This window comes from Lepidochelys kempii, chromosome 2 (assembly GCF_965140285.1).
Source record: "Lepidochelys kempii isolate rLepKem1 chromosome 2, rLepKem1.hap1, whole genome shotgun sequence".
Classification (NCBI taxonomy): Eukaryota; Metazoa; Chordata; order Testudines; family Cheloniidae; genus Lepidochelys; species Lepidochelys kempii.
In genome coordinates, this window is record NC_136381.1 from 43,039,158 (window position 1) to 43,065,418 (window position 26,261).

At 44.6% G+C, this 26,261-nt stretch overlaps 1 protein-coding gene across 4 annotated transcripts in view; it reads left to right on the forward strand.

Annotated features, from left to right (window-relative positions):
- The first annotated feature begins 1,442 nt into the window (after positions 1-1,442).
- TP53INP1 (tumor protein p53 inducible nuclear protein 1) overlaps positions 1,443-26,261 on the forward strand; it is a 62,083-nt gene continuing 37,264 nt past the window's right edge. For all 4 annotated transcript variants that reach the window (XM_073330544.2, XM_078851477.1, XM_073330545.2 and 1 more), the window contains exons 1-2: positions 1,443-1,610; positions 9,189-9,346. In XM_073330544.2, coding sequence (XP_073186645.1) covers positions 9,308-9,346 — 39 coding nt within the window. In that variant the 5' untranslated portion in view covers positions 1,443-1,610; positions 9,189-9,307. The remainder of the gene's footprint in view (positions 1,611-9,188; positions 9,347-26,261) is intronic.

Below are 26,261 nucleotides of genomic sequence, written 5' to 3' on the forward strand. Positions count from 1 at the left end.
GGAGGAGAGATGGAGGTGAGGGTGGTGGAGTTGCCCCCGGATTGCCCCACTCTGGATAAGTGACTGCAGTTTGGGGGGGCCAACACCCTTGTGCCCCCCCAACTCTGCTCATGGGCTCAGGGCTTCTGCCCGCAGGGAGCTCTGGGGCTCCTGGCTTCAGCTCCGCACTGCTCCCGGCTTCAGGGGGGAGGGCAGGCTTTAGCCCTGCGCCACTCCCAGCTTCAGCCCCACAGGGGGGGCGCCAGGGCTTGGGGCACCTGGTTTCAGCTGCAGGGCCTGGCGGACCTGCTGAAAGGGCTCGGGGGTCTGCGGACCCACAGTTGAGAACCGCTGCACTGAATAATATCATCTCACCCTCTTTGTCTCTAATCCCCCATGAGGGTGAGAGAATCATTACCCCTACTGTACAGATGGGGAAGCTGAGACAGAGAACTTAAGAGAATTGGGAGGCGGGACAGTATTCACTAAGCTCATCTACCTTGAATCAAGTTCTAGGTCTTAGTCTTTATTTTCAAAGCACTCCATGACCTGTGTCCACAACATCTAAAAGATCCTCTAAAATTCTGGGATGAAGACTGTGGTTGATATGCTTGTCTGACACAGTGGACCTCTCTACAATAAAAGTAAAGCTCATCTGTGCAGGAGACAGAATTCTCTCCAGGGGCAGTCCAAAACTGTGGCATGAATTCCCCAGGAGCTAAGGACCATCACAAACCTCACCACTTTTCACTCCAAGTGCAAGTTTTTTTCTTTGACCTTGCCTTCTCTCATATAAACACATAGCAACAGATGTGTGTGTGTGTGTCTCTCTCTCTCTCTGTGTATATATATATAATCTAAGAAGAAGACAAGACACTCCTGGAACAAGAAACTTCTCTACAGATTCCTATCCCTCTGGGGAGAGGATGAGAGAATAAACAATGTGTGATAGATGTGTATTCAGGTGGCTTAATGCACTACTGGAAGGTGCTCAGAGTGATGAGCATGGTATTAAAACCTATGTAGAATAGAAGAGTTTTCAGTTGCTCAGTTTGAGGCACATTGGGCCTGCTGTTCGGAAGTGTGGAGTGTTACTAAAGAGCTCTGTAAGTGTGTAAATAGAGAATAGATACGGTGCCAGTAGATGGCACTCAAAAAGATGTAGCAGAGTTGTTGTAAAATCAATAAAACTTGTGCACTGCAAATGGTTTCCTCCGGCAGCTCTTTGTCAGCTCTCAACAGTAGGTACTCACAGTTCTCAGTGCTGACAACTCTCACAATCTGATCGTTAATCTAGCAAGTTGGGTGGTGGTGTTTTGATTTTTTTCACCTGTCCCATCCCATAAAAACAGAGTGAGAGGCTGCCACAGCTCCAATTTTCCCTTATTAAAAATGGCCACCATCTCCTATTATTGCTAACGGGGCTGAAGCAAGCAAGATGGCTGCCATTTCCCTGCAGTCTGTCCGCATCGGGAGTGAGGCTGCCCGTAATAAAGTTGGCTGCCACCTCCCACTGTTTTCAGGGAAGCTGGGGCCATGCTCTCAGGAGTCACCGCGGTGCCTCGCTATGGTCCAGGGGGCTAGACGGGCCATACCCGGAACTGTGAGGCGCAACAGAGACACTGGGAAAGGTGAGCGGGGAGCAACAGGGGGATTGTGGAGGTAGGTGTGGGCGGCTGCAAAGGATAGTGATGGGGTAGGAGATGGAGAGGGTAGAATGGCTGGGCCGCAGCCCGGGGGTACTGGTGGGTGAGGGGAGTGTCCTCCAAGCAGCCTCCGCAGTATTGCCGGCTCTCACGAATTAATCGTGCATCATGGATTTTGCCGCCTGCAGGAGGAGCTGTTGCAATGATACAAGAGGCAACTCTGGTCCCACCATTTGCAGGGCTGGGCAGGAAGGCAGAGCTCTGTGCAAGAGCCTCTGGGCTCTGGACATGACAACAGCTCTGACACTAAGCCCTCCCTTCAGATATGGCTCCAGGGCTGGAGAGGAAGGAGTTGGAGAAAAGCAGTTGTTGGGCACCAGGCGGAGAAGACCCAGGGGAGTGGGGAGTCAGGAAAGTGGTGCCACAGGGTCCCAGATAAAGAAGTGCCAGGGCAGCAGGAGGCAAAACAATGTTGCTGAGGGGTCAAGAAGACAGTACTAGGAAATGCGTGGCCTCCCTTACCTCAGGGGTGAGGAGAGGGTAAGTGAAGTCTCCATCTGGGCTGTCAAGGAGTGGTGTGCATTTCTGTGTGCATTAAAGGTTGAGTTTTCAACCTGAAATTATCACACATGCATTGGCAGAGGAATAGAGCGGAGTTGAAAAGTCTAAAGACAGACTAAAAGCATGATTTTGTTTAAAAAAAACCCTCATGATTGCAGGGGGGGTCTGGCTCATTAGTTTTTATCTCTTGAGGTTAGCAATATCAAATTTTATTTGAAATCAATGGGACCTGGGGTCCTCAACAAGTCTAAAAATTGGTCCCTACGTGTTTGAGATTGAGCACACAAAAACAGAGACAAAATTTGTAGCCATTTTTGAAAATTTGTATGTGATTTGTTCAAATCTATACAAGAAGCCAGTGGCAGAGCTGGGATTAGAATTCAGGAGTTTACGGTACCCACTCCTGAGATCAATCTACTACATAACATAGCAATTATGCCTATGAATCCAAAACTGATCTCTCTACTCCTGATCAAATCTTCTCTTTTTAGTTTTTGTAATTGATAATTCCTAATACTTTACCTGGGATGACCCACCACTACCTTCAGTTGTGTTCCTTGTGCCATATTATGGGACTGGGGCCTTGGATTGTGAACTCTTGGTGGCAGGAACAGTTGTTGTAGGCCAGTAATACTCAGACCTCACTGGTTCAGGAGCCAAATTAGCGATCAACATTACCGAAAAGAACCACAGTACTGCGAATTCATTGTTTTATTTAATATAGCACTGTATATTAATATTTAAATAGTATGACAGGGAAACTATTTAGCTTATATATAATATAAAACTCCCTGCAAAATGACTAAGTGTTATTAATAACATAGTAAAAGCATCCTGATTGGTAGTAACTTAGATTGGTTGATAATTAAATCAGTGTTTTAATATTACGTGTAGCAAAGAGCTACAGGAGACATATTAAAGAACCACTTGCAGCTGGGTGCCTCAGTCTGAGTAGCACTGTTATAGGGTATGCCTTCACTGCAGAGTTAATCTGAGTTATCTGCACTGGAGTTACTCCTCTCAAGTTAGCCTAGCGCAAGTTTGAGCAGCCACATTGTAAAATAACACTTGAACCACTAAAAAGAAAAGGAGTACTTGTGGCACCTTAGAGACTAACAAATTTATTTGAGCATAAGCTTTCGTGAGCTACAGCTCACTTCATCGGATGCATGCAGTAGAAAATACAGTGGGGAGATTTTATGTACACAGAGAACATGAAGCAATGTGTGTTACCATACACGCTGTAATGAGAGTGATCAGGTAAGGTGAGCTATTACCAGCAAGTGGGGGTGGGGGGGAGAGAATAACCTTTTGCATGCATCCGATGAAGTGAGCTGTACTACAAATGGTTCCTCCCCCCCCGCCCACTGGTAATAGCTCGCCTTACTTGATCACTCCTGTTACAGTGTGTATGGTAACACCCATTGTTGCATGTTCTCTGTGTACATAAAATCTCCCCACTGTATTTTCTACTGCATGCATCCGATGAAGTGAGCTGTAGCTGACAAAAGCTTATGCTCAAATAAATGTGGTAGCCTCTAAGGTGCCACAAGTACTCCTTTTCTTTTTGTGGATACAGACTAACACAGCTGCTACTCTGAAACTTGAACCACTGTATCTACATTAGTGCTGCACTCACTAGTGTGTGGCACTAGGACTTATGGGTGTATGTCCTACAGTTCCTTGCACTACAGTAAGATGAGACATTCTATACTTTCCCAGTGAATTGTGGGAAAACTTGTCTGCCCTTTCTGGGTACACAGAGGACATTGGGGGAAGGCATTAGAGGACTACCAGCATTCAAGTGGAGCTAGCCTTCATCCATATTGCAGAGTAGTCAAATTAGCTCCTGATGAGTTATGGTTAAGGCTGCGAGTTTGTCACGGAAGTCATGGATTTTGTGACTTTCCGGGACCTCTGTGACTTCTGCAGCGGCCGGTGTGGCTGGCCTGGGGGCCACCTAAGTAGCTCAGGCAGTCCCTGGGCCAGCCACAGTGGCTCCTGCTGGGGCAGTCTCGGGCCACCGCGCCCTCCTCCCCCAGCAGGAGTTTAGGTGGGGGACGCAGAGCTGGGGGTTGGGGCCTGGGAGTGGGCAAGGGCTCTGGGCGGTGCTTTACCTCGGGGGGGGGGGGAAGGGAGGGGTTCCCTTGAAGCGGTGACATACCTTGGCTCCTAGGCGGAGGCTCTGTGTGCTGCTGCTGCCTGCAGCCACTGCCCCCTCAGCTCCCATTGGCTGTGGTTCCCGGCCAATGGGAGCTGCGGAGCTGGTGCTTGGGGCAGAGGCAGCGCACAGAACTGCCTGGCCATGTCTCTGCTTAGGAGCTGAGGGATTTCCCCACTTCTGGGGAGCCATGGAGCTGGGTAGGGAGCCTGCCAACCCTCCTTCCCCCCCCCCCCCCCCCGCCCCCCCCCAGCACCAACGGCAGGGTGGATTTGATTTAAATCACTAGTCAGGAAGACTCGATTTAATCATGGATTTCTACATAAAAGTGCATTCTTGTTGGTTGTTACAACCTTAATGCATATTTCTCACAACTGAGAGATACATGTAGGTTTCATTTTTAGAAGGTACACACTATACATTTTTTAAGTGATTTCTTTGGAAACTTTTTTAGATTAGTTTTTCAGCTATTTCAGAAAATGAATGATTGGTTATTTCACTTACCAAAGGTAAATGAAGCAGATATTTATGAAGTCGTTGGGAGGTGAACTATCTCCAATTCAACAGGTTAATCATTAATATATGGAGGTTTTTCTTACCATGCTGTATTAGGAGGAGAACATCACTAGACAGACATTTAAATTGTTTTATTTAACTAAAACAACAACATTATATATTCATATGCTTGTTTAAAATATTATGATTTTTTGAGTTTAGTTAAACATTCAAATTTTTTAAAATCAGGTTTGTTTTTGTTTGTTTTTTAAACTCAAATAGTTAAATGAAATATTTTTTAAAAAAATTAAATCGACTATGGCAGCCAGGTCAACGGAAGAAACTTAAAATATTGGCTTCTGAATTTAACTCTGTCATCTTCACCCTCATTTTTCTGTTTGTTCATAATCTGGAAAAGAAAAACAAGCTCTCCTGCTTTTTCAGGTCCCAAACGATTTCTCAGTTTGGAATGAATTAGTCCAAAGGAAGAAAATATTCTTTCTACACCGTCAGAAAAAGCTACTGCTGTTAAAAGTGAGATTATCATGTCAACAGTCTCTGAATCCAACTGCTTAAATGACTTCCACCAGTTCTCTGGTGTGACTTTCTTTAAAACATCATCAGCAAACCTATATTTCTTGAATGGTTCATCCTTAGCTCTGAAGCTTATTATAGTTGGCATTATGGAGGGAGGATTGCTGGATGTCCATGTCGTAGTCAACTTCTCTTCTTCTGCAGTTAAGGTTTGACCCTGGTACTGAGTATTGAGAATATTTGCAAGAAAATGAGCTGGAGATAGTGCTTGTCCCATTTGTTTTTTTTAATGGTTGTAATTTAACTCCTGTCATTGCGTATTTCTCTTCTTAAGATCTCACTCAATTCCTTCCAAATTTCAACAGCATCAACAATAAAACGACTATTTCCTTGCATTTTGTTCAAGGCTACAGAAATAGGCTTCTGGGTACTCAGCATATGTTCAACATTTCTCTTAAGCCCAATGTTGACAACTTTGGCTGTGACTGTGAACAAAATTGTGAAAAAATAGATGCCACTAACTGTCCTCAGATTAGGCCAGTTCTTGATATAATTCTCAAAACAGTCCACTACCGAGTTCCGTCGCACATCTTGTGGGAGAGTTAGCTTGGTTCCTCCCACTTTTTTTCAGAGCAGCTGCTGCAAAGTGGCTGTTACGGAAGTATTTTGCAATTTCAACTACATTAGCCTTTATTTCAGGAACACTGAAGTCTTTGGCTAGGAGGTGTATCAAATGAGCACTGCAACTATATGTTGTTAGCTTGGGACTCTTTTCACTCTCTTCTTGGATACATTTGCAGCGTTGTCTGTGACCAAGCTGCGTACTAGACATCTGAATTTTTTTCAAAGTTTGTTTATAGCTTTTACTGCTACTTCTTGTAAGTATTCTGCTGTGTGTGCATTTCCTGATGTATCAATTGTTTCTGTAAGGAAGACATTCTCTTTTGTTGTCACACAAGCACATACAACAGGATCATTGTGGACACTGCTCCACCCATCACGACACGACGACAATTTTCCCTCTAGACCTTTTGCATGCTGCTCAATTTCTCTTTCATACACTTTATCCTGCAATTTGCCTGCAGCATCTGCTCTGTTGGGTGGACTGTATCTTGGTCTTAATGACTGAACCATGTTAATGAAGTGTGGGTTCTCAATCATACGGAAAGGAGAGTTTGTTGCATAAACAAACCGGGCAGTTTTTTCATCAATTACCTATTTTTGTAATCTGCTGGTTCTTATTACAAACTTTATCTATGGTTGTTTCTGCATGATGGAGATTTTTTTTCTTCTTTGTGCCACAAGTGATATACTGTGGCTATATGACATACGTAATGTGACTGAAACACTACCATTGGCAGAAAACTCTGAAACTCTAGAAAATGATGGTGATCTTAAAGGTGGGTAGTCTTCAGAATCCTGTATGTTGAGGATGGCTTCTCCTAAACAAAATAAGTCAATGCCGTTATTTCATTATTATTACCATACTGCTCATTTAGTATTACTCATTAGATTCACTGACACTCAGTACCACTTTAAAAGTGAAATTGTAAAAGGAAGATCTGCCTATTTCAGCTATTTATTTTTTTATCACAACTGCATCTAAAATGATAGTACCATAGAGTAACAACTAAATTTTTTTGTTCAAACATGAGAATTCAAGAATAGTCCAGAAGGAAGACAGGCAGTCCTTAAGAAAGAAGTATGAAATAAAAAAGAAAAGGAGTACTTGTGACACCTTAGAGACTAACAAATTTATTTGAGCATAAGCCATCCAATGAAGTGAGCTGTAGCTCACGAAAGCTTATGCTCAAATAAATTTGTTAGTCTCTAAGGTGCTACAAGTCCTCCTTTTCTTTTTGCGGATACAGACTAACACGGCTGCTACTCTGAAACCTGAAATAAAAAAGTTTACCAACCTGAAGATCCTACATGTTCCTTTCATCATCTTCAACACAGCTTCCTCCTGAGATGGAACACTTCTCATGATGATGTTTCATTTGGGCAACCAGGCCTTGCATTTCTTTGTTGCACTGTTGGCATTTTGCACGCACGCATGCCTGTCTGACCCACAGGTAGAGGAACTTCATTAAAATATTCTCAAACTGGGTCTCTCTTACAGCCTGCTGCCATTATAGGTTTTCCCTTCTTGTGAGAGAATGGTATGGTAGATCTCAAATCAACGAAGGCTACACTCAAACCTCAAGACTTCTGGAATAAACAGTTTCACTTTGTTTCTACTGCCTGTCCCTCCCTTCTCATGTTTATCTCTAGACTTCTGCTCCTTGTCCAGATGTATTCCACCCCCAACAATCTTCTATTCATTGAACTTTTTGAAACTTTTGCACTTTTAGAGAGAGGTAAGGGATTGACTCTGTGTACACAAATTTGCAGAGGGACAATAGGGTTCAGGTCTTATTTCTCACCTCTCTATATTTATTTATTTTAACATGCTTGTTAACAGCAAAAATGTTTTTATCTCTAGAGACACAAATCCACAGCAAAACTAAGCATCTCTGATGGTATCTTCTAGACTGAGCACTGAGTCCCATTGGGTAGATAGAAAAATTAACCTAAATAATCTGTACAAAGGCCCCTGGGACCCATAAACTATTGGAACTCATTTACAAAACTTTTCTTAAACATTACATGAGTATATTGTCTCATACTATAGAATTAGAATTTATAATCCCTATTCCATTATGAGATATCCCTGAGCTATAATATCTTAAGTAAATCTATCTTTAGATTGGATTTTTTTGATAAAAATGCTATTTAAATAAAAAAATCTGCTTTTTTAAAAAATCATTTATTTTTATCCACTCTGCCGGTGGGGGTCCCAGACCGCATGTTGCCACCCCCCCAGCACCCACAGTGCCCCCTTGGGCTGCCCCCTCGGTCTGCCCCCTCATGACCCTCCCCCAAGATTTTAGTCGGGGTATATAGTACAAGTTATGAACAGGTCACGGGCCATGAATTTTTGTTTACTGCCCATGACCTGTCCATGACTTTTACTAAAAATACCTGTGACTAAAATGTAGCCTTAGCTATGGTCACTCAAGCTTTAGCCTCTACCCCCTGATGGGCCAGCCTACTCTATTTAAAAGCACCATCACACTAAAGTTAAGGGTGTGTGGGTGGGTGGATGGGACTCAAGTTAGTGGCAACATTGACTTGAGTTAAATTTTCAGTGAAAACAAGCCCTTATTCTGTAGTTTGAAAAGCATTCTTTACATTTGCAATGCAGTATAATTAAAAATAACATTTCTGATCCTATTCCCAAATTAATCACAAAATAAGATAATGGTGATATTTATGTTCCTATTCCCAACTCAGTCACAAAATAAAGTAACAGTGATATTCCTGTTGGATTTAAAATCTCTTGTGACAGGATGTTCCAGGCCTTCACGGCCCTCTGTTGGAAGCTGCTGACTGGCTGTTCTGTTGCATCCTGCCCTAGGAAACAGTCTTGAGAGGAAAAGAACAGCAAATATTCGACCTCCCAGCTTGCCCAGAAGAGTAGCCATTTTGGAAACCAGTGAGATTTGGTCCTCCAGCAGCTAGAAGGACTGGGAGCCAGCAGCAACCAATCAAGGCCCACCAGACTGAAATAAAAGAAGCTGCCTATTATGAGCAAGTCAGTTTGTGGCTTGAGCCAGAGAAGTGAGGAAGGATGTTCCCTAGACTATTACTAAAGTGCCCTGGTCTGGTCCCAGGCTATAATCAGTGGCAGGAATTCAGAGGGAATCCTGCTGACCCAATTCAGGAGAGGAAATTTAGCTCCAAAGGGTAAGAAACTGTTTTGTTTATAGTTGGTCCAGAATGGCAAGGAACTGTACCCTGGAAAGGTTTTGGACTGTGTGATCCGGCCAGTGGGCTGAGCCACAGAAGACCTGCAGAAGTAGGCTGATGGCCTACTGGGAGCTGAAGAATGGGAGTACTATGTCTGGACCCAAGGTGGTGCTCAGAGGTAAGTCCAACCCACCACACCTCAGTTTTAATATTATGGAATATATGTACTGTGTAATGCTACTTCTTCCTTGCTTAACTCCCTGAAAATTTCCACAAACATTTTTCTTTTATTTTCCAGTAGAAAAGGAGTTGGATAAATGGACAAATCTGTATTTCAGTGAGAAAAGCGGCAGAAACACTGTTTTTACAAAGGGAACTTTCATCTTCTTGAAAGTATTATAATTAGCAATGTTTCAGAGTAGCAGCCGTGTTAGTCTGTATTCACAAAAAGAAAAGGAGTGCTTGTGGCACCTTAGAGACTAACCAATTTATCTGAGCATAAGCTTTCGTGTAGCTTACGAAAGCTTATGCTCAGATAAATTGGTTAGTCTCTAAGGTGCCACAAGCACTCCTTTTTCTTTTTGATAATTAGCAATGAAATCTTATAAAAAGATATTTAAATGATTAGCAAGTCATTTTAATTAGGCTATTGCCATTTTGATATTAACAAGAAAAGAATAAACTGAGTGTCTTATTAAATAGTGTTCCTGCCCTTATTCTCAGTGCATTGAATTTTGTGTCTTATTGTTCTAATTAAAGATACAGTAGTTTCCTTTAAACAGAGACATCATATATCCTGTATCAGCATTGGAAAAGGTACTTCAAGACTATATTGACACTAACAAGTTAGCCCTTTGTATCATCAAATAGGGTGAAATGAGTTAATCTTTCAATTAGTTGCATTTACTTTGAACACCTTAAAAGCATAATTGGTGAGGAGGGACTTCTACAAAATGGTTTTCAGTGATATCATAATGGAAAAATTTGCAGGTCCTTTACTCCTCAGTGATCTTGCTTCATCACCCTGTTTTCAATATCTCAAAAATATTGCTATACCTGATGCATTCTTTTTACCAAAAAAAAAGTCTCAGAAAACCTCTACACCCTCCAATGTCCTCAGATCCATTGTTGTATTCATTTGGCCAAAATGCTGGTGACAAGAATGACTGGTAAATCTGGGAGTAGAACTCTGTTCTAAAGTAGGCAGCCATGTGCTGTTACAGACCTGATACTTCTATATGTAACACTAAAACTATTCAACCAAAGCCTTAATTGATGCTTAACTTACAGGAGTGCCCTGACAAAACATGACTAGCAGCAGTAATTTCACTTATTTTAACTCCCTAATAAACTAATGCATGTAATAACAAAGACACTTCTAAACCCAGTGTCTATTTCATATAATGTAGCCTCTAAGACTTTAATTACAGAGTAGCAATCTCACACTTTCAAATCTATTCTAGAGTTCCAAAGGTTGGAGCAGGTAATGACCATCGTTGTCACTGCATCATCTGGTTATTATGGCAAAGCCATAAAATATGTGATGCTCTCTGGGGCAGCCCCGGTTGTGAGGATCCTCACCACTTCCTGCCCTTAGCGTCAAGGAATCTTGTCTCTGCTTGCTGTGGCTTAGCTCCCTAAAACCAACAGTCTCTGGCAACATAACCACTACCTTCCAGGCGTCTGCAGACCTCGTTCTCTCTGTACAGGTAGCAACCGGTACACATCAACCCCCACCCTCTTCCTTGCTGTGTCCAGCCCCTTATCCACTGAACACCCATAGTGTTCCTTTGGGAATAGCAGGCCTGGTAATTCTAACACCAGCTTCTAATATTCAACTCAGGACCAGTACTTTGCTTAACACCACATATATATTTATAGTGAAAACAAGAATAAGTTTACTATCAAAGACTCGAGATTCAGGTGATAGAGAGTAACGATATTGGATACAAATGGTTATATATCGTACAAAACCATAACATGAGACCAAGTGTAACAAGAGACTAAGCTTAAATAACAGGTTAACTTCCTATCTAAAGTTTCTCACCCAAAATTCTCTTTAACACTTTTTCAGCCAAGGCTGGCTGAGACCCAGGCAGCGGGTACAATAGGCCAGCGAAGGCTCAGCCTTCCCTAGCGCAGCCGCTGCTGCGGGATTCCTGGTTGCATGTTTTTACTTAGTATTATTCAGTTTCCGGGGCAGCTGAGGAGGCGGTATCTGCTATTCAGCTTTCTAGGTTCATCAGTAATCTCCCTGGACTCCAGAGAGTTTACTGATGAACCCGGGAAGCTGAGTAGTAGATACTGCTTCCTCAGCCACCCTGGAACCTGCATGGCACATATAAAAAGCTCAGCGTTCTTCTGCTGAGCATCTGGGAATTTTGGGAGGGGGAAGTGTGCTACATTTCTCAGTCTCTATCCGGGGCTGCTCAGGCTGGCCTGGAGCTGGGGTGGCTCGGGTAGTAGAGGCTGTGTGATCGGGTTGGCCGGCCCGTGGTTCAGCCCACCAGCGCTGTTGGAGCTGCTCGGGTCAGCCCACTGGTGCAGCTGAGGGAAGGGGCTTGGGGTTCCAGCCAACCCAGGGGGGCTTCTCCAGTTGCGGGGGGGCCTTTGGGCTCTGGCCATGGGGGTGGGGCCTCATGTGAAAGGGGTGGGGCCAGGGTCTAGCCTTCCCGAAGGAGGGGTCCTCCCACTGCCCATGGGCCTAGTTTTCATTAATACAAACATGTCCATTTACTTTCTTTGTAAGGATACCCGGGTGTCTTCTTTCTATTTTACAAATACCCTCAATTCATTGCCTTTACTCAGAGACAGGATAACAACCCTCTGTACATGTGTCTATTTTTTTTTTTCCCTCTGCCCTCCTTTCCTGTTGATTTCACATCCTAGTGTACATATGACTTCGCATGCAAATAGGTATCCATTGTGTTGGCTTACAATGCTTAATTTACATCAAGACAGCGAGAAACATTTCTTATCTGCAATAACCTGTTTTTCACCTTTGCTGGTGAGTAATACCTTGATACAGAGTCTAAGAATATATTTTTAGTATACAGTATATACATACATGTGTCCTCTAGCTTTCATTTGAGACCTCAAATGGTAGTCTTTGGTGAACCAGAATCAGGATATTCTTGTAAGCCCTTTGCCAGGTTAAGAGGTTCTTGGGTCACAATCTGCTCAAATTCTTCCATGAATCTTTTTTTTCCTTAATGTCATAACTTTAAGCATATTTAATATTTGCTAAAGGTGCTGGAAAATGAAGTTTGCAATTTATCCACAGACCATGAGTGTAGCACTGGCTGCTTCCATGCCAATGTGTCTCAACACTGACCTAAAGAAATGAGAAAATAGCTCCATTCTCCATATCCACTGAAGTCTTTGCTGAGACTGACTACAATGGATTAGTCCCATAGTTGACAATGAGAGTTACCAGTGCTCAGAGGCACTCAGACTCGGCCCTTTTGGCAATTTTTTGTGGTGAGGGATGCAGCATCCTTCGTACCAAACTCCTGATTTACTTGCTGACATCCCCACTACCTCTCTGTACCCTTCTTTTGTACATTTGGCTACTGAGTTTTAAAGATCCTGTTAATCTGTCTTATACTAAGATGATATGCTTTGGCAAATATCCTTTGTTGTTCAGTTAGACCTAGACATAAACAATTCTTGGGTGTGTCCTAGTTCCATTTAGACTGTGCCAAGGGCTGTCAAACTTGTGCCTGGTGACCATGACCCCAAGGGGCCTTTTGGTCAGCCAGAAAGAGCCGGAAAGCAGTGCCACTCTAGCCAGGCCCTCTGTGTACCCTAAATAGGGCAGCAAGTAGGAGAGGCACAGAGCCTTACACTGACTCTGCCATTCAGGGATTTCCCCCTATGCAAGAAGAATTCCTGGGTTACCTGGCTCCATCAGCTGGGGCCACACAAAAATGTCCTTTAGACCTGATTATTTTTTTCTTTCTTTCTGAAACTCAGCCTGAAGAAGATATCTTCTTAAATTTTGTCGAAGCTGCGTGTGAGTTATAGTCAATTTAACATGTGTGACTTCGGGGGGGAGAGTTCCTTTTCTTGGTGGGGGACCTAACACTCAAAACCATTTATGATTTGAAACTTCTGTGTCCTTTTCTCTTAATTAGTGGATATTAGGGTTGCCAGGTGTCTGGTTTTTTACCAGAATGTCCAGTTGAAAGGGGAAGCTGGCAGCATCAGGTCAGCACAGCTGTCTGGATGCTAAAAGTCCAGTTACCTGCAGTGACTGGCCTCCGCTGGAGGTCACTGGCTGCTGCTGGAGCCTAGATGAGTGGCTCTGCTTAGCAGCTGCTGCTCTTCCTGCCCCCCAGCCTGACAGAGAGAACTGGCTGGCTCCCGGACCGAGCTCCAAGGTAGATACTGGTGCTGTGTGAGTGAAAGACATCTACCCCTGGTTTCTCCAGCACCTCACTCCGGGACCTCCAGGGTCCCTCGCTCCAGGGATGGACCCCACCCTGCTGTGCCCTGATTTCCCCACCCCAGCTCCTCAATCTGGGGGCTGACCCCTGCCATGTCCCAATCGGGCAGGCTCTGTGTTCGCTCCTCCAAGCCCAGCTCTGCAGGCAGCAGGTGAGTCCCAGGGGAAGGGGGAATGAGCAACGGGGACAGGGGTGAAGAACAAGTGATGGTGGGGCAGAAGGCAGAGCTCAGAGGAAGAGGCAGGACAGGGGCGTGGCCTCGGAGAAAGGAGAGGAGCAGGGGTGTTTGGTTTTCATGGATTAGAAACTTGACAGCCCTACTGGATATGATACTTTAACAATGTTTTACATTTCAGATCAAGTTTATTTTAAAGATTTTCCTACCAAGTTGTTAATTGCCAGCAGCTCCAGTGCCAAATTTAGTTATCCATGAATGTGTGATGAAAAGTACCACTTAAGTGACAAAGTATGTCACCATAAACTTTCCTTGATGTTATCTTCCTTCAGCTCATGCACAACCTCTCTTCTCCTATTTACTCCCCAGCAAATGTAACCCTTTTAGTACACGACACTTTCACCCTAACTGAGTTTAGGGCCTGATTCAAAGCCCATTGAAGTCAATGGAAACACTCCCATTGGCTACAATAGGCTTTTGATCAGGCCCTTATTCCCCAGCAGGTATAAATTGAAAGTTACTCTGTAATGGGAACAAAGATCGCTTGGGAACTAAGAAGGTATAGTTTCCTTTCTGGAAAGGCTCACCATTCCGCCAACTTTTTCTGAGTAATTTCAGTGAAGCACAGAATGTTGCAGCATGAGCTATACAAATGGCTCTTCAATCGTCATAGGTTCAAACTGTGGATGACTAGCCGGTTGTGCAAAAAGGATATTCGTACAACAAGATTATATAGAAAATGAGTTGCTGTCATCTCTAGTACAAAATCTGACCACCCATAATGAGGCAATTAGGGCAAAATTTTAAAAAGTACTCGGCAATTGCAATTAGGATCAAGTTTTGAAAACAGCCCAGCTCCCATTTAATCACCTAAATAAGGGCCAGGCTTTCAGAAGCACTCGGCACTCCATGTTCTGAGTTCTCTTGAAAATGTGGCCACTAATTTTGATGTCTAAATGGGAACTGAGCTCACTTAAACATTTGCTCTCAATGTGGATGCTGTGCTCTTTAAAAATTTGACCTCTCTGAAGAGTCATCCTCAGAACTTAGTGGAGCCTTGATAGGATGTCACTAGTTTGGCTGCCCCTGTATGAAAGTGCAGATGAAGCAAGAACTGTTCTTTGTTCCATTTTGTTGCCTGCAGTGACACACGGCAAATATTTGAATGGAATTCACAATGGGTATATGGTTTTGTTTTGTTAATCAAAATCTATTAGTTATTAACTCTATTGTATGCATCCCTTAATCTTGCACCTGTTATTGTTACATAAAAAAGCCTTGAGGTGATCTTGCCAAATGACATGGTCTGGCCAGATAAAAAGTGTTAGCACTTCCTAGCAAGAAGTATGCACACTAAAAAGCACAGGTGGGTGTAAGTCTAGTGCATATGCATTGAAGAATTTTCTAGTCCGCAGTATGTAATGGGGTGGCACATGTACCCTTCCTTTCTTCATGTGTTTTGTGAGGGTATAAAGGGCTGAGCTGCCCCACCACACCCATTTACTTCTCGCTGTCTGTGGTATATGTTGGAGCAACTCCCTTCAGATTTACCTCTACTTTAGTGTTACTTACTTAGGTCTACAGGATGCTGGGAGGGTGGGGAAGAGAAATCGTCCCCTCCCTGCAGTTGCTGGCAGTACCAGCCTCTATGGCTGACCATGGCAGCTCCCTGGGCTTTAAGAACTGCCCATCCTGTGAGGCAGTCGTGAGTCTCAGTGGTGGACAAGAGATCTCTTCTCCCTCAGTGAGGGGCTTGTCCTGGAAAGCTGGTGCTTCTCAAAATGGACCAAGTGCTCAAAGTAGAGACATGCGAGGGCTTTTTTCATTGAACAGGCAGTGAGGTTGGTCTCTGATCCTGGGCTCCAAGCACCAGGAGCCCAGAGGCAGTCAATCTGCCCCAGTTTCAACATCAAACTACTGAAGAGTTACTCAGGCCTGCAGCTTCCTCGTCTGGGAAGCTGAGACAAATTGGACTTAAAGCATAAGTCCTGAAAGGAGAAGATCTGAAGATCCTCCTTTCTGGATCCGACTCTAGGGCTGCATAAGGCCACCAGACTGTCAGACATTAAAGGTGCCTCAAAACTTCAGAGAAGTTCCCTGAGCATTGGAGCCCATGCAGCTGAGTGGCCCTGGCCACAACAGAGGTCCCATCTGGTGCTGCTATGGCCATTTTAGCCACCTTGGTAGCTGGGCAGTCGGAGAGACCACTGGCTAGCATGGTACCAGCAGAAGCCTGACTCCACTATTGGCCATTCTGTTGCCACCTCCACTGGCGCCAGTGCAATCACCTAAGCACCAGTCTGCAGGTCACATCACCAGGCCACATCCCCAGGGCTGGCACCCATGCAACTATTGGAGCTGCTTACTGCTGACACGGTCCAGGTTCCTGGGCCTGGTGCCTCTGTTGCTTCTACCATCCAGTCAGGTTCCTCCTACACCCACAGGGCGAGCATCACTCTTCCTGGAAGACTCTTCCCTCTTCTCTTCAGATTCCCAGGAAAGCCATCAGCTGGCCCCAGTTCTGGTTCCAGCACTTAACAGCATCAGTCTCGCCCAGGGGATAAGAGCCATATACCTGTGGCTGATGGCAGAGTGTTGTCTTGACCCAGCCTGGTCCTGGGACCAAACCTCATGGGGTCTGATGTCATATGATCATGGCATGTGCAGCATTTAGGCCCCCGAAACACCTCAGTACTACCCATGACTAGCTACTTCATCTATGCCACAAGTACAGTGGCCCACTCCAGCTGCTGGACCTGTCCCCACTGCATCCCTCAGACCAGAGCAAGGAGTAAGCTGCTCCAATGCAACAGATCTAGAGTTAGGGACAGATGGTACCAATTACAGCCTCCTGTCCTGATGATGCCCTACTAACCTCACCTTGGGGGTGCCCTGCAATGTGAAAACGTTGTTTCCTGGTTCCAGATCAGTCTGCTACCACTTCTGAGAACTGCAACATGTTCCAAGAGCTCATGAGATATCTACTGAAGAGATGCAGGATATACCTCATAAATGTCTTGATATCCTGTGCGCTTCAGCACTGGGATGCATAGCAATCATGATCAACAAGGAGTTATAGGGCTTTTAGTTATAGGGCTGTACTGGCACCAATGTCTAAATGGGCAGAGAGACTGTACCAAGTCCCAGCTATTGGGCATGGACAGTTCTGGTTGCACCTGGTACTGGGATCTCTAGTGTTGACGGCAGCCAACAAGAGAACCCATCAAAGTTGCCAGAAAGTGACCCCAAAGACAAGGAGACAAAGCACGTCTACCTGCTGGGCCAGAAATCTTACTTCATTTTGAGTCTCCAGATGAAGATTTCAGACTACCAAGCTCTCTTGGCAAAATACAACCATGTTGACTGGAGTGCTTTACAATCATTTATTGAACAACCGCCACCAGATTACAGGGATGATTTTCAGACTACCTTGGTGGAAGGTTATGTGGTGACCAAAATTGCAAAGCAGGCAGCCTTGGACCTGGCAAACACTGTCTTCGTGGTGATGGCTACAATGGTCACAATGTGCCATACCTCCTGACTTGGCATTGGAGTTATAAACAGTAACTCAGGACATGCTGTTTGAGTGTTGCTTGATCTTCTATGAGAAGACTGAGGCAATGAAAGCCTTCCAAGATTCTAGAGTCACCCTCTGGTCCCAAGGGTTGAGGTCTAAAGTGCTGCCTTATAGAGATCCCTGTCAGCAATAGCTGTTCTTCCAGTATAGGCTGCCTGAGCGCCCCAGGCCATAAGCAGAGGCCCCTTGAAGAAAGTCCAGTGTGTGTGTGTGTGGGGGGGGGTCTACCTCTCAAGTGCATTGACCAGGCAGTAGATTTGACTTGGTGCCCAAAGACACCATCCTTTTCATTCTGTGATCCTGTCAACAAACAAGTTGTGGGCAGTCTGGCGTAGTGGCTGGAGCAAGAGTCTGGCTTACCAGTTAGAGCCGAAGCTTCTGATTCAGAATTGCCCCCATATGACAAGGGTCAGAGCTGGGAGGCAGAAGACTAAGTCTAAACCAAAGCGTTAACTGGAATGACAGGAGGTGTAGCTGAGAGTCTGAGTGAGGAGTCTGGTGTGTGGGCAGGAGCAAGTAATGGCTGGGACTGGATCAGGGCTGGGGCAGAGAATTGGGGTTGGGGGAGTGAGGGCTCCAGCTGGGGGTGCGGGCTCTGAAGTGGGGCTGGGGATGAGGGGTTTGGGGTGCAGGCTTCCCCAGGGCTATGATGCAGAGACAGGCCTCCCCGCAGCAGCACCTGGGTTGGGGGGAGAAGCCCCCCTCCCGGCAGCTCTGGGGCTGGGTTGGGGCTGGGACAGGCACCTCTCCCCACTGCAGCCTGAGCGCCTGCGTGGCGCTTAATAGGCTGCTGCACAGCCATGCAGCTGTGCAGCTTAGAGGGAACTTAAGTCAGGGGCTACTCAGAATCTCAAATCTGGGCCAACACTGTGTCCATTCTCAAGGTGTTGGTGTGTTTGGGCATGCAAGAGTTAATGTGGATTTCTTCTCATTCACTATCAGCCATGCAGGGGTTAATTGGCTGCTGTACTCAATGCGGAGACAGTAATTGCTTATCTACTACCAAAGATCTCTGTGGGGCTTGAAAGTTTGTCTCTCACCAACAGAAGTTGGTCTAATAAAAGATATTACTTCACCCACCTGGTCTCTCTACCTCCCACTTGACAGATTTTACATAAAAACAAGAGGAGTCTTTGTGACACCTTAGAGACTAACATAGTCTCTGCAGGGCCTGATTTATACCTTTATGCGCGCCTTGGCACAGCGTCTTCAGCATTCCCACTGCCTACAGCTGACCTTTGTGTTTTCTGTAAAATATGAAACTTTTAACCCACTTTTAACTCATAGCAATCCCTAGGCACATGCCTACTGTGCCTAATTGGAAATCTGGCCCTGAGTCTCTGCTCCTGCCTGCAGCCCCCCCCCCCCCCAATATGAGTGGGGTCCTGCCTCAGGCTTCTGGGTCTTAGAGCAGCATATAGATTTGTTACTCTGTATACTAGGATCTACTTCTTGCAACTTCACGCACAGCTATCTGTAGTCCACCACCCAAAAAGACACTAACTAGACAGAGTGGTGTCTCTCCCTCCGGAAGTCCTCCGTTTGCTAGACTGGTGGAGGGACCTGGACAGTGTATGTTCGATGGTCCTATACAGCTCCAGTTCACACATAAGAATCAGACTTTTAAAGTCAGAAGGGACCATCATGATCATCTAGTCCGACCTCCTGCATGCTACAGAACCTCACCCACCCACTCCTGTAATACCAGCTCCTCTCCTGTCCCAAGAACTGCGGCGTCCTCTTTGTTCATGATCAATAATGCATCCATGTTCAGGTGGAGGCACTTATATGGGTGACCTCATGGCTTGGGTCCTGTGGTCTGTCACCAAGGGCCTTACACATCAATGTTCTAGAACTCAGGGATATATACAGGGCATCTGAGCATTTTCAGCCAGACAGACCTGGTAGTATTGGTCAATATGGCAGCAGTCTTCTACCTAAACAGGCAGGGAGGGGCCATTTGCTGGCCTTGTCCCTTGTGCCAGGAGGCCATCCAGCTTTGGGACTTTGCCATAGGGAACAACATGGACTGCTGACTAGGTAATCTCCTGGGGTGGGCAATGTGAAGGTAGATGACCCAAGCAGGCACTTCTGAGACAATTACAGGTGGGTGATGCACGTGAAACATCTTTCCAGTGATTTGGAGGGAGGACTGTTTCATCACACGGACTTTTCTGTGACAGCCAGAAAACAAGTGCTGCTGCTACTACTTTTTTGGGGGGGGAGAGGATAGGAGGGCGCAAAGGGGCTCAATACTGGATCTCTGATGGCTTTCTCCTCCCACAGATGGACAGACAGACTATATGCATTCCCCTTCTGCCCACAGTGCTTGCAGAAGATCAGGAGGGAGAAAGCCAGAATTATCCTCAAAGCAAATGTGGTTGAAGGTCTCTACAATCTTTCTCTAGTACCACCAATCTCTCAACCCCTGATCTTCAACCTTCTCGTCCAGAATGGGGGCTTGGGCTTGCACCTGAGCTCCCTCCACTTGATGGTGTGGATGCTCGCTGGTTGACACAAGCAGAGTTGATCTGTGCGTGAGACGTTCAGTGCATCCTTATTAGTGGCAGGAAAATGCTACTCGGTCCACCTATTTCTCTAGACAAAGTTGACAGCTCGAGCTTACGCCTGAGAGTCAGCGCCCCAGTGCCAGCATGGAACCTTAACTTTGCCCTCTCAAAACTGATGGGTGCACCTTTTGAACCTATGACTAAATGCTCATTGCCCTACCTCTCCATGAAAGAAGGCTTCTTCCTGGCAATCACATCTGTCAGGAGAGTTGGGGAGCTGCAGGCTCTGATGGAAGAGCCACCTTATACAGTCATTCATAGAGTGCTTCTCCAGGTGGTGTCAAAATTTCACATCAACAAGATCATCCATGTGCCTGTGTGACTCCCAAGTGTCACCCTAGGAGCTCCAAGCAAAGGCTGCACATGCTAGACGTGTGTAGAACAATATGGCTCTATCTAGACAGGACAAGACCTTTCTTGAAATCTCCCAGGCTTTTTCTGACTGATACTAAGAGAGTCAAAGGACAAGCTGTGTGTATGCAAAGAATATCTAGCTGGATTGCCTATTACATCTAGTCATGTTACCGACTAGCAGGCAAGTAGTTGCCCATCAGTGCATGACTAGACCCACCAGGGTGCAGTCTGCCTCGGTGGCATGTCTAGCAAACCCACCAATCCAGGATATTTGCAGACCAGCAACCTTGTCATCTGTAGACATGTTCATGAAGCACTGTGTGCTGGTGGAAGCAGCCAGGGATGATGCAAGATTTGGAAGATCCTTGTTATAATCCATATTTAAGGAGACTCATTGTACCCGTCCCCAGTGAGAATGACTGCTTGGGAGTCACTAGCCGCATCATATGTATACGGACTAGCGCTCAACAAAGGGGGAAGAAAAAGGGTTATTTACCTGTATAATAACTAATGTTGTTTGAGTCAAACATGTAGTCCATATATATATATTCCATGCCGACACACCATCCCCCTGCTTTAGAGTTTTAATGTTGCAGGCTCGTGTGGTGCTGAAGGAACTGAGTAGAGTGGGCTCTGGATTTTATACCTTCATGAAGCTCGCAAGGAAAGGAAGGGTGTATGTGCCCTCCCTTTGGATACTGCTGACTAGAAAACTGTCTGACATCTGCATGCTGGATGTGCGCTTACCCACTGTGGAATATGTATACAGACTACCCCTTTTCAGGAACATTAGTTGCTGCACAGATTAGTTACCTCTTTCTTTTTTCCCTGGCCAGCATGGTCAGGGTTTTCGTGTTTCAAAATGTTGCCAACCTTTCTGATTTGTTCAGTTCGACTATAGAAACTTTTGTGAAGGCATTGTGGGGAGGGAAATGAGACGCAGCTGGCTGTGTGCAAGCTTATTTTTGGCAGTAAGGTGAAGAATAAAATGGGACTTAAACCAAAACCGTACCTGTGAATTCCCTCAAAAGCTTTTTAAGGAATTTCATATTCAGCTCTGAACTTTGCAGGCCAGGCCTAGCTCCAGTTGGGAATTGTCCCATAAGAATTTGCCTTCAAGAACTGGGAGTGGACAAGAGTGAAACACCTGTTGGGGCAAGGGATGTGTGTGGAATCAGGCTACAGAGACTTGTCTTGAAGAATCTGGGTGGGGAGGTCAGCAGCAAAGAGCAATGGAGAATAAGTGGGCCTAGGAACTTGTCTTATTGTGGGATTTCTACATTTTCTAGTGCATATTGTTTCAAACTAGTAAGAGGAAGCACTAGCTAGTGATTAAAGCAAGGGATGGAGAATCGGCATTTTGGGCGGCAGGGGGGAGGATTCTGTTCCCAGTTTTCTCATTGACTCACTGTGTGACCTTGGGCAAGTCACTTAACCTCCCTGAACCTGTTGTCACCGTGGTGGTGGTGGTTTTTGTTTTGTTGTTTTTGTGTGTAAATATGAATATATCCCTCACAGAAAATTGTGAGGCTTGATGTAAACTACTTTAAATCCTTTGAATGTGGTGTAGAAATATGAAGTATTATATAATGTTGCAGAGGAAACAAGGAGGTAGAAGTTCGGGAGTGTGTAGATAACTGAAGAAAACATTCCAATATATCTGGAGAGCTGGCCAAATGGTAAGCACTCTACACAGCTGTGAAAAAGATGCAGAATTTATTGGTGGGTTGGATGTTTCTTTCCAGGCCATCAGATCTTGGGAGCACTTCAGAGACAGCCTGCTTAGGCCTCGTAGGGAAGGTCATGTCATTCAGCAATCATTCCCCTTGCTGAGTTACAGGCAACCTTCTTGATCTTTCAAGGGACTTCTTGCCAACTTTCCTTGACTGAATGAAGATTATCAAATTATGGGGCCTGGGATAGGGATTAAATAGATGTGAAATATGGGGAGATCCCCTGCAGAGGAACTCTGGGAAGAAACATGGTTGAGTTTTTAATAAGTATACTAAGTGGTACGTAGATAAATTTCCCTCAAATGTGCCCCTATAATAGCTATTGAAACTGATTAGTTAAGTGCATCTTCAGCTGTGAACACAAGATCCCCAGTCACCTCACCATTTCACACACCCCAGTTTTTTTGTTGCTGCAGATCCTAAAGCATTTTTAAAACATCCTCTTGAAAGAAGTTGTCTTAAGAGCCCAATCCTTAGTTCACTGAGGATTATAAATAATTTTCCTAATTAAATGCAGCTGAACTGTAAAAAGAGTTACAGGGAAAACCAGATAACCAAATAGATGACCAAACGCCCTAAGAAAGCCTGGGGGCAGGGAGGAGGAAATGCTGAAGTGAACAGTGACTTACGGTGTTTCTCTGGACACCATAACAGAGGCTCAAACTAAATGTATACCTCAAATAAAAAAAATTAAGACGACCAAAAAAATGCCACCATGGCTACACAGTAAAAGAGACAGACACAAAAAGACATCTTTTAAAAATTGGAAGTCAAATCCTACTAAGGAAAATAGAAAGGAACATAAACTCTGCCAAGTATAAATGTGTGCTTAGGCAGGCCAAAAAAGAACTTGAATAGCAACCGACAAAAGAAAGGGGTGGGGGAAAACATTGCTGTTTAGTTTTTGTAAGTACATCAGAATCAGGAAACGTGTCTGCCAATCAATGGGGCCACTGGACAATCGAAATGCTAAAGGAGCACTCAAGGGAGACAAGGCCTTTGCAGAGAAGCTAAATTAGTTATTTGCATCAGTCTTCACTGCAGAGGCAGTAGAGGAGGTTTTAGAACAAATTGATAAATTAAATATGTCTCTAAGACCAGTTGGTCTTCACCCAAGAGTTCTGAAGGAACTCAAATATGAAATTGCAGAACGGTTAACTGTGGTATGTAAATAGCTTAAGTCAGCCACTGTACCACATGACTGGCAGATAGCTAATGTAATGCTGATGGATTTTAAAAGCCTTTATTTTAAAAGGCTCCAGAAGCAATCCTGGTAATTACAGGCTAGTAAGCCTAACCAGGCAAATTGGTTGAAGCTGTAGTAAGGAATGGAATTATCAGACACACAGATGAACACAATATGTTGGGGGAGTCAACATGGGTTTTATAAAGGAAAATCATGCCTCGCCAATCTTCTTTGAGAGGGTCAACAAACATGATGATCCAATGGATATAGTGTACTTGGACCTTGTCAAAAGCTTTCTGAAAGTTCCACACCAAAGGCTCTTAAGCAAAGTAGGCAGTCATGAGATAAGAAGGAAGGTCCTCTCATGGATCAGTAACTGGTTAAAAGACTGGAAACGAAGGGTAGGAATAAATGATCAGTTTTCACAGTGGAGAGAGGTAAATAGTGAGTTCCCCCACGGAGATATACTGGGACCAGTGCTGTTCAACGTACTCAGAAACAATCTGGGAAAGGGGGTAAACAGTGAGGTGGCAAAATTTGCAAGCAATGCAAAATTACTCAGGATAGTGAAGTCCAAAGCTGACTGCGAAGAGTTAAAGAGCTCTCACAAAACTGGGTGACTGAGCAACAAAATGGCAGATGAAATTCAGTGTTGATAAATGCAAAGTAATGCACATTGGAAAACATAATCCCAACTACACATACAAAATAATGGGGTTTAAATTAACTATTACCACTTGAGAGAGAGATTGTGGAGTCACTGTGGATAGTACTTTGAGAACATATGCTAGGTGCGCAATCTCAGTCAAAACAACTAGCAGAATATTAGGAATCATTACAAAAGGGATAGATAATAAGAGAATATCATAGTGCTGCTGTATAAATCTGCTATACAGTAGAACCTCAGAGTTACGAACACCTTGGGAATGGAGGTTGTTCGTAACTGTGAAGAAAACGTTATGGTGGTTCTTTCAGAAGTCTACAACTGAACATTGACTTAATACAGCTTTATATCTTTTTAACCATCCTAATTTAAATGAAACAAGCACAGAAACAGTTTCCTTACTTTGTCAAATCTTTTTTTTTAAACTTTCCCTTTATTGTTTTAGTAGTCTATGTTTAACAGTGTACTGTATTTACTTTTTCTCTTTTGTCTCTGCTGCTGCCTGATTGCATACTTCTGGTTCCAAATGAGGTGTGTGGTTGACTGGTTAGTACGTAACTCTGGTTTGTAACTCTGAGATTCTACTATATATGCACCCACCTTGAATTCTGTCTGCAGTTCTGGTTGCCCCATCTCCAAAAAGAGATATTAGAATAGGAAAAGATACAGAGAAGGGCAACAAAAAAGGATTAGGGGGTATGGAACAGCTTCCATATGAGGAGAGATTAAAAACACTGTGACTATTCATCTTAGAAAAGAGACAACTAAGGGGAGAATATGATAGAGTTCTATAAAATCATGAATGGTGTGGAAAAAGCAGTGGTGCAAATAGATTTTAACTCTGACTGGTATGGTACTGACCATGGCCCCCGTCCCCCACAAACACACACAAAATGTTCCGTGACTAGAGCCTTATGTGGATACAAATTTATGCCCGCAGATGTGGATAGCCGCAAATAGAAATCAGTATCTGCTGAACAGCATGGGCTCTCCCGGGAACCACAGCGGTGAAAGGAGTAGAATGTGGGGTGGCCAGGCAGCCCCATGCCAGCAGCTCCTCTGGAGCAGCTGTACTGCTCCCAGCCCTGTCCTCCAGCAGGGCTGTACAGACTCTAGACAGGAGACGCAGCTGTATGAGAGGTCTGGGGGCAGAGCTGTGGGTGGTAGAGCCATGCCGGAGGGGCTGCCAATGTGGGGCCACCTGGCGGCCCCACGTTCTGCTCCTTTCGCCACTGCGGTTCCTGGGAGAGTCCTGTGGTATTCAGCAGATACTGAATGTGTCTTTCCAGTACGGCATACCAGCAATAAATGTCTTAATGGTACAGGGTATGACCACACCAGCTTACTTGCACCGGTGGGAGAAAGTGAATAGTGTTGTTTACCCCTTACATAACACACGAGCCAGGGGTCATCCAACAAAATTAATAGGCAGCAGGTTTAAAATAAACATAAAGACGTACTTCTTCACACAACACACAGTCAAGCCGTGGAACTTGTTGTCAGGGTATGTTGTGAAAGCCAAAAGTATAATTGCCTTCAAATAAAAATTAGGTAAATTCATGGAGGATAGGTCCATGAATGGCTATTTACCAAGATGGTCAGGGAGGCAAACCCATCCCCTGGGTGTCCCTAAACCTCTGTCTGCCAGAAGCTGGGACTTGATAAGATAAATCACTGGATAAATTGCCTTGTCCTGCTCATTCCCTTTGAAGCATCTGGCACTGGCCACTGTCAGAAGACCAGATACTGGGCTGTGTGGACCTTTGGTCTGACCCAGTATGGCCATTCTGATGCTGAAACAAAAGAATTATTGAGAGCCTTAAAGGAGAAAGGAACTTTATTTTGAAGACTGACCACTGAAAACCATGGGAAAGTAATCCTTTCTGCATCAGTATGGCAAAGCTTCCGTTCTGTGAGGCAGGTCAATGTAAGTCAATGCTTGAACTAGAAACATTAAGCCAGGAAACAAATCTTGTTTCCTTTTTCCCTCCCCCTCCTCCTTCATATTGGCTCTTCCCCACTCCCTTTTGAACAAAGGGAGCTAACTTATTTCCATGTTTTAATATCCAGACATTGATTCAGTTTGCCAAATGTTTAGCTAGATACAGTATAGTTCCTGACTGAAGAACTCGCCATTTAGCAGTCCTATGGAAAGATAAAACAAGATGCCCAGTGTAAAGTGGATCATAATTATTTATCCTATGAAAAATTATTTTGTATGCATATCCATAGTACTTGGAACATGTGGCTGTAGGGGCAAACTTTTCCATCTCTTATCTAAAAGAGGTAATATTTCTTGGAACAACAAAAATGTTAAGTCTGACCTAATTTAGCAGCTCTGATTTAATTGGGAGACTATTATTGTGTGGTAGCATGGTAGCTGTAT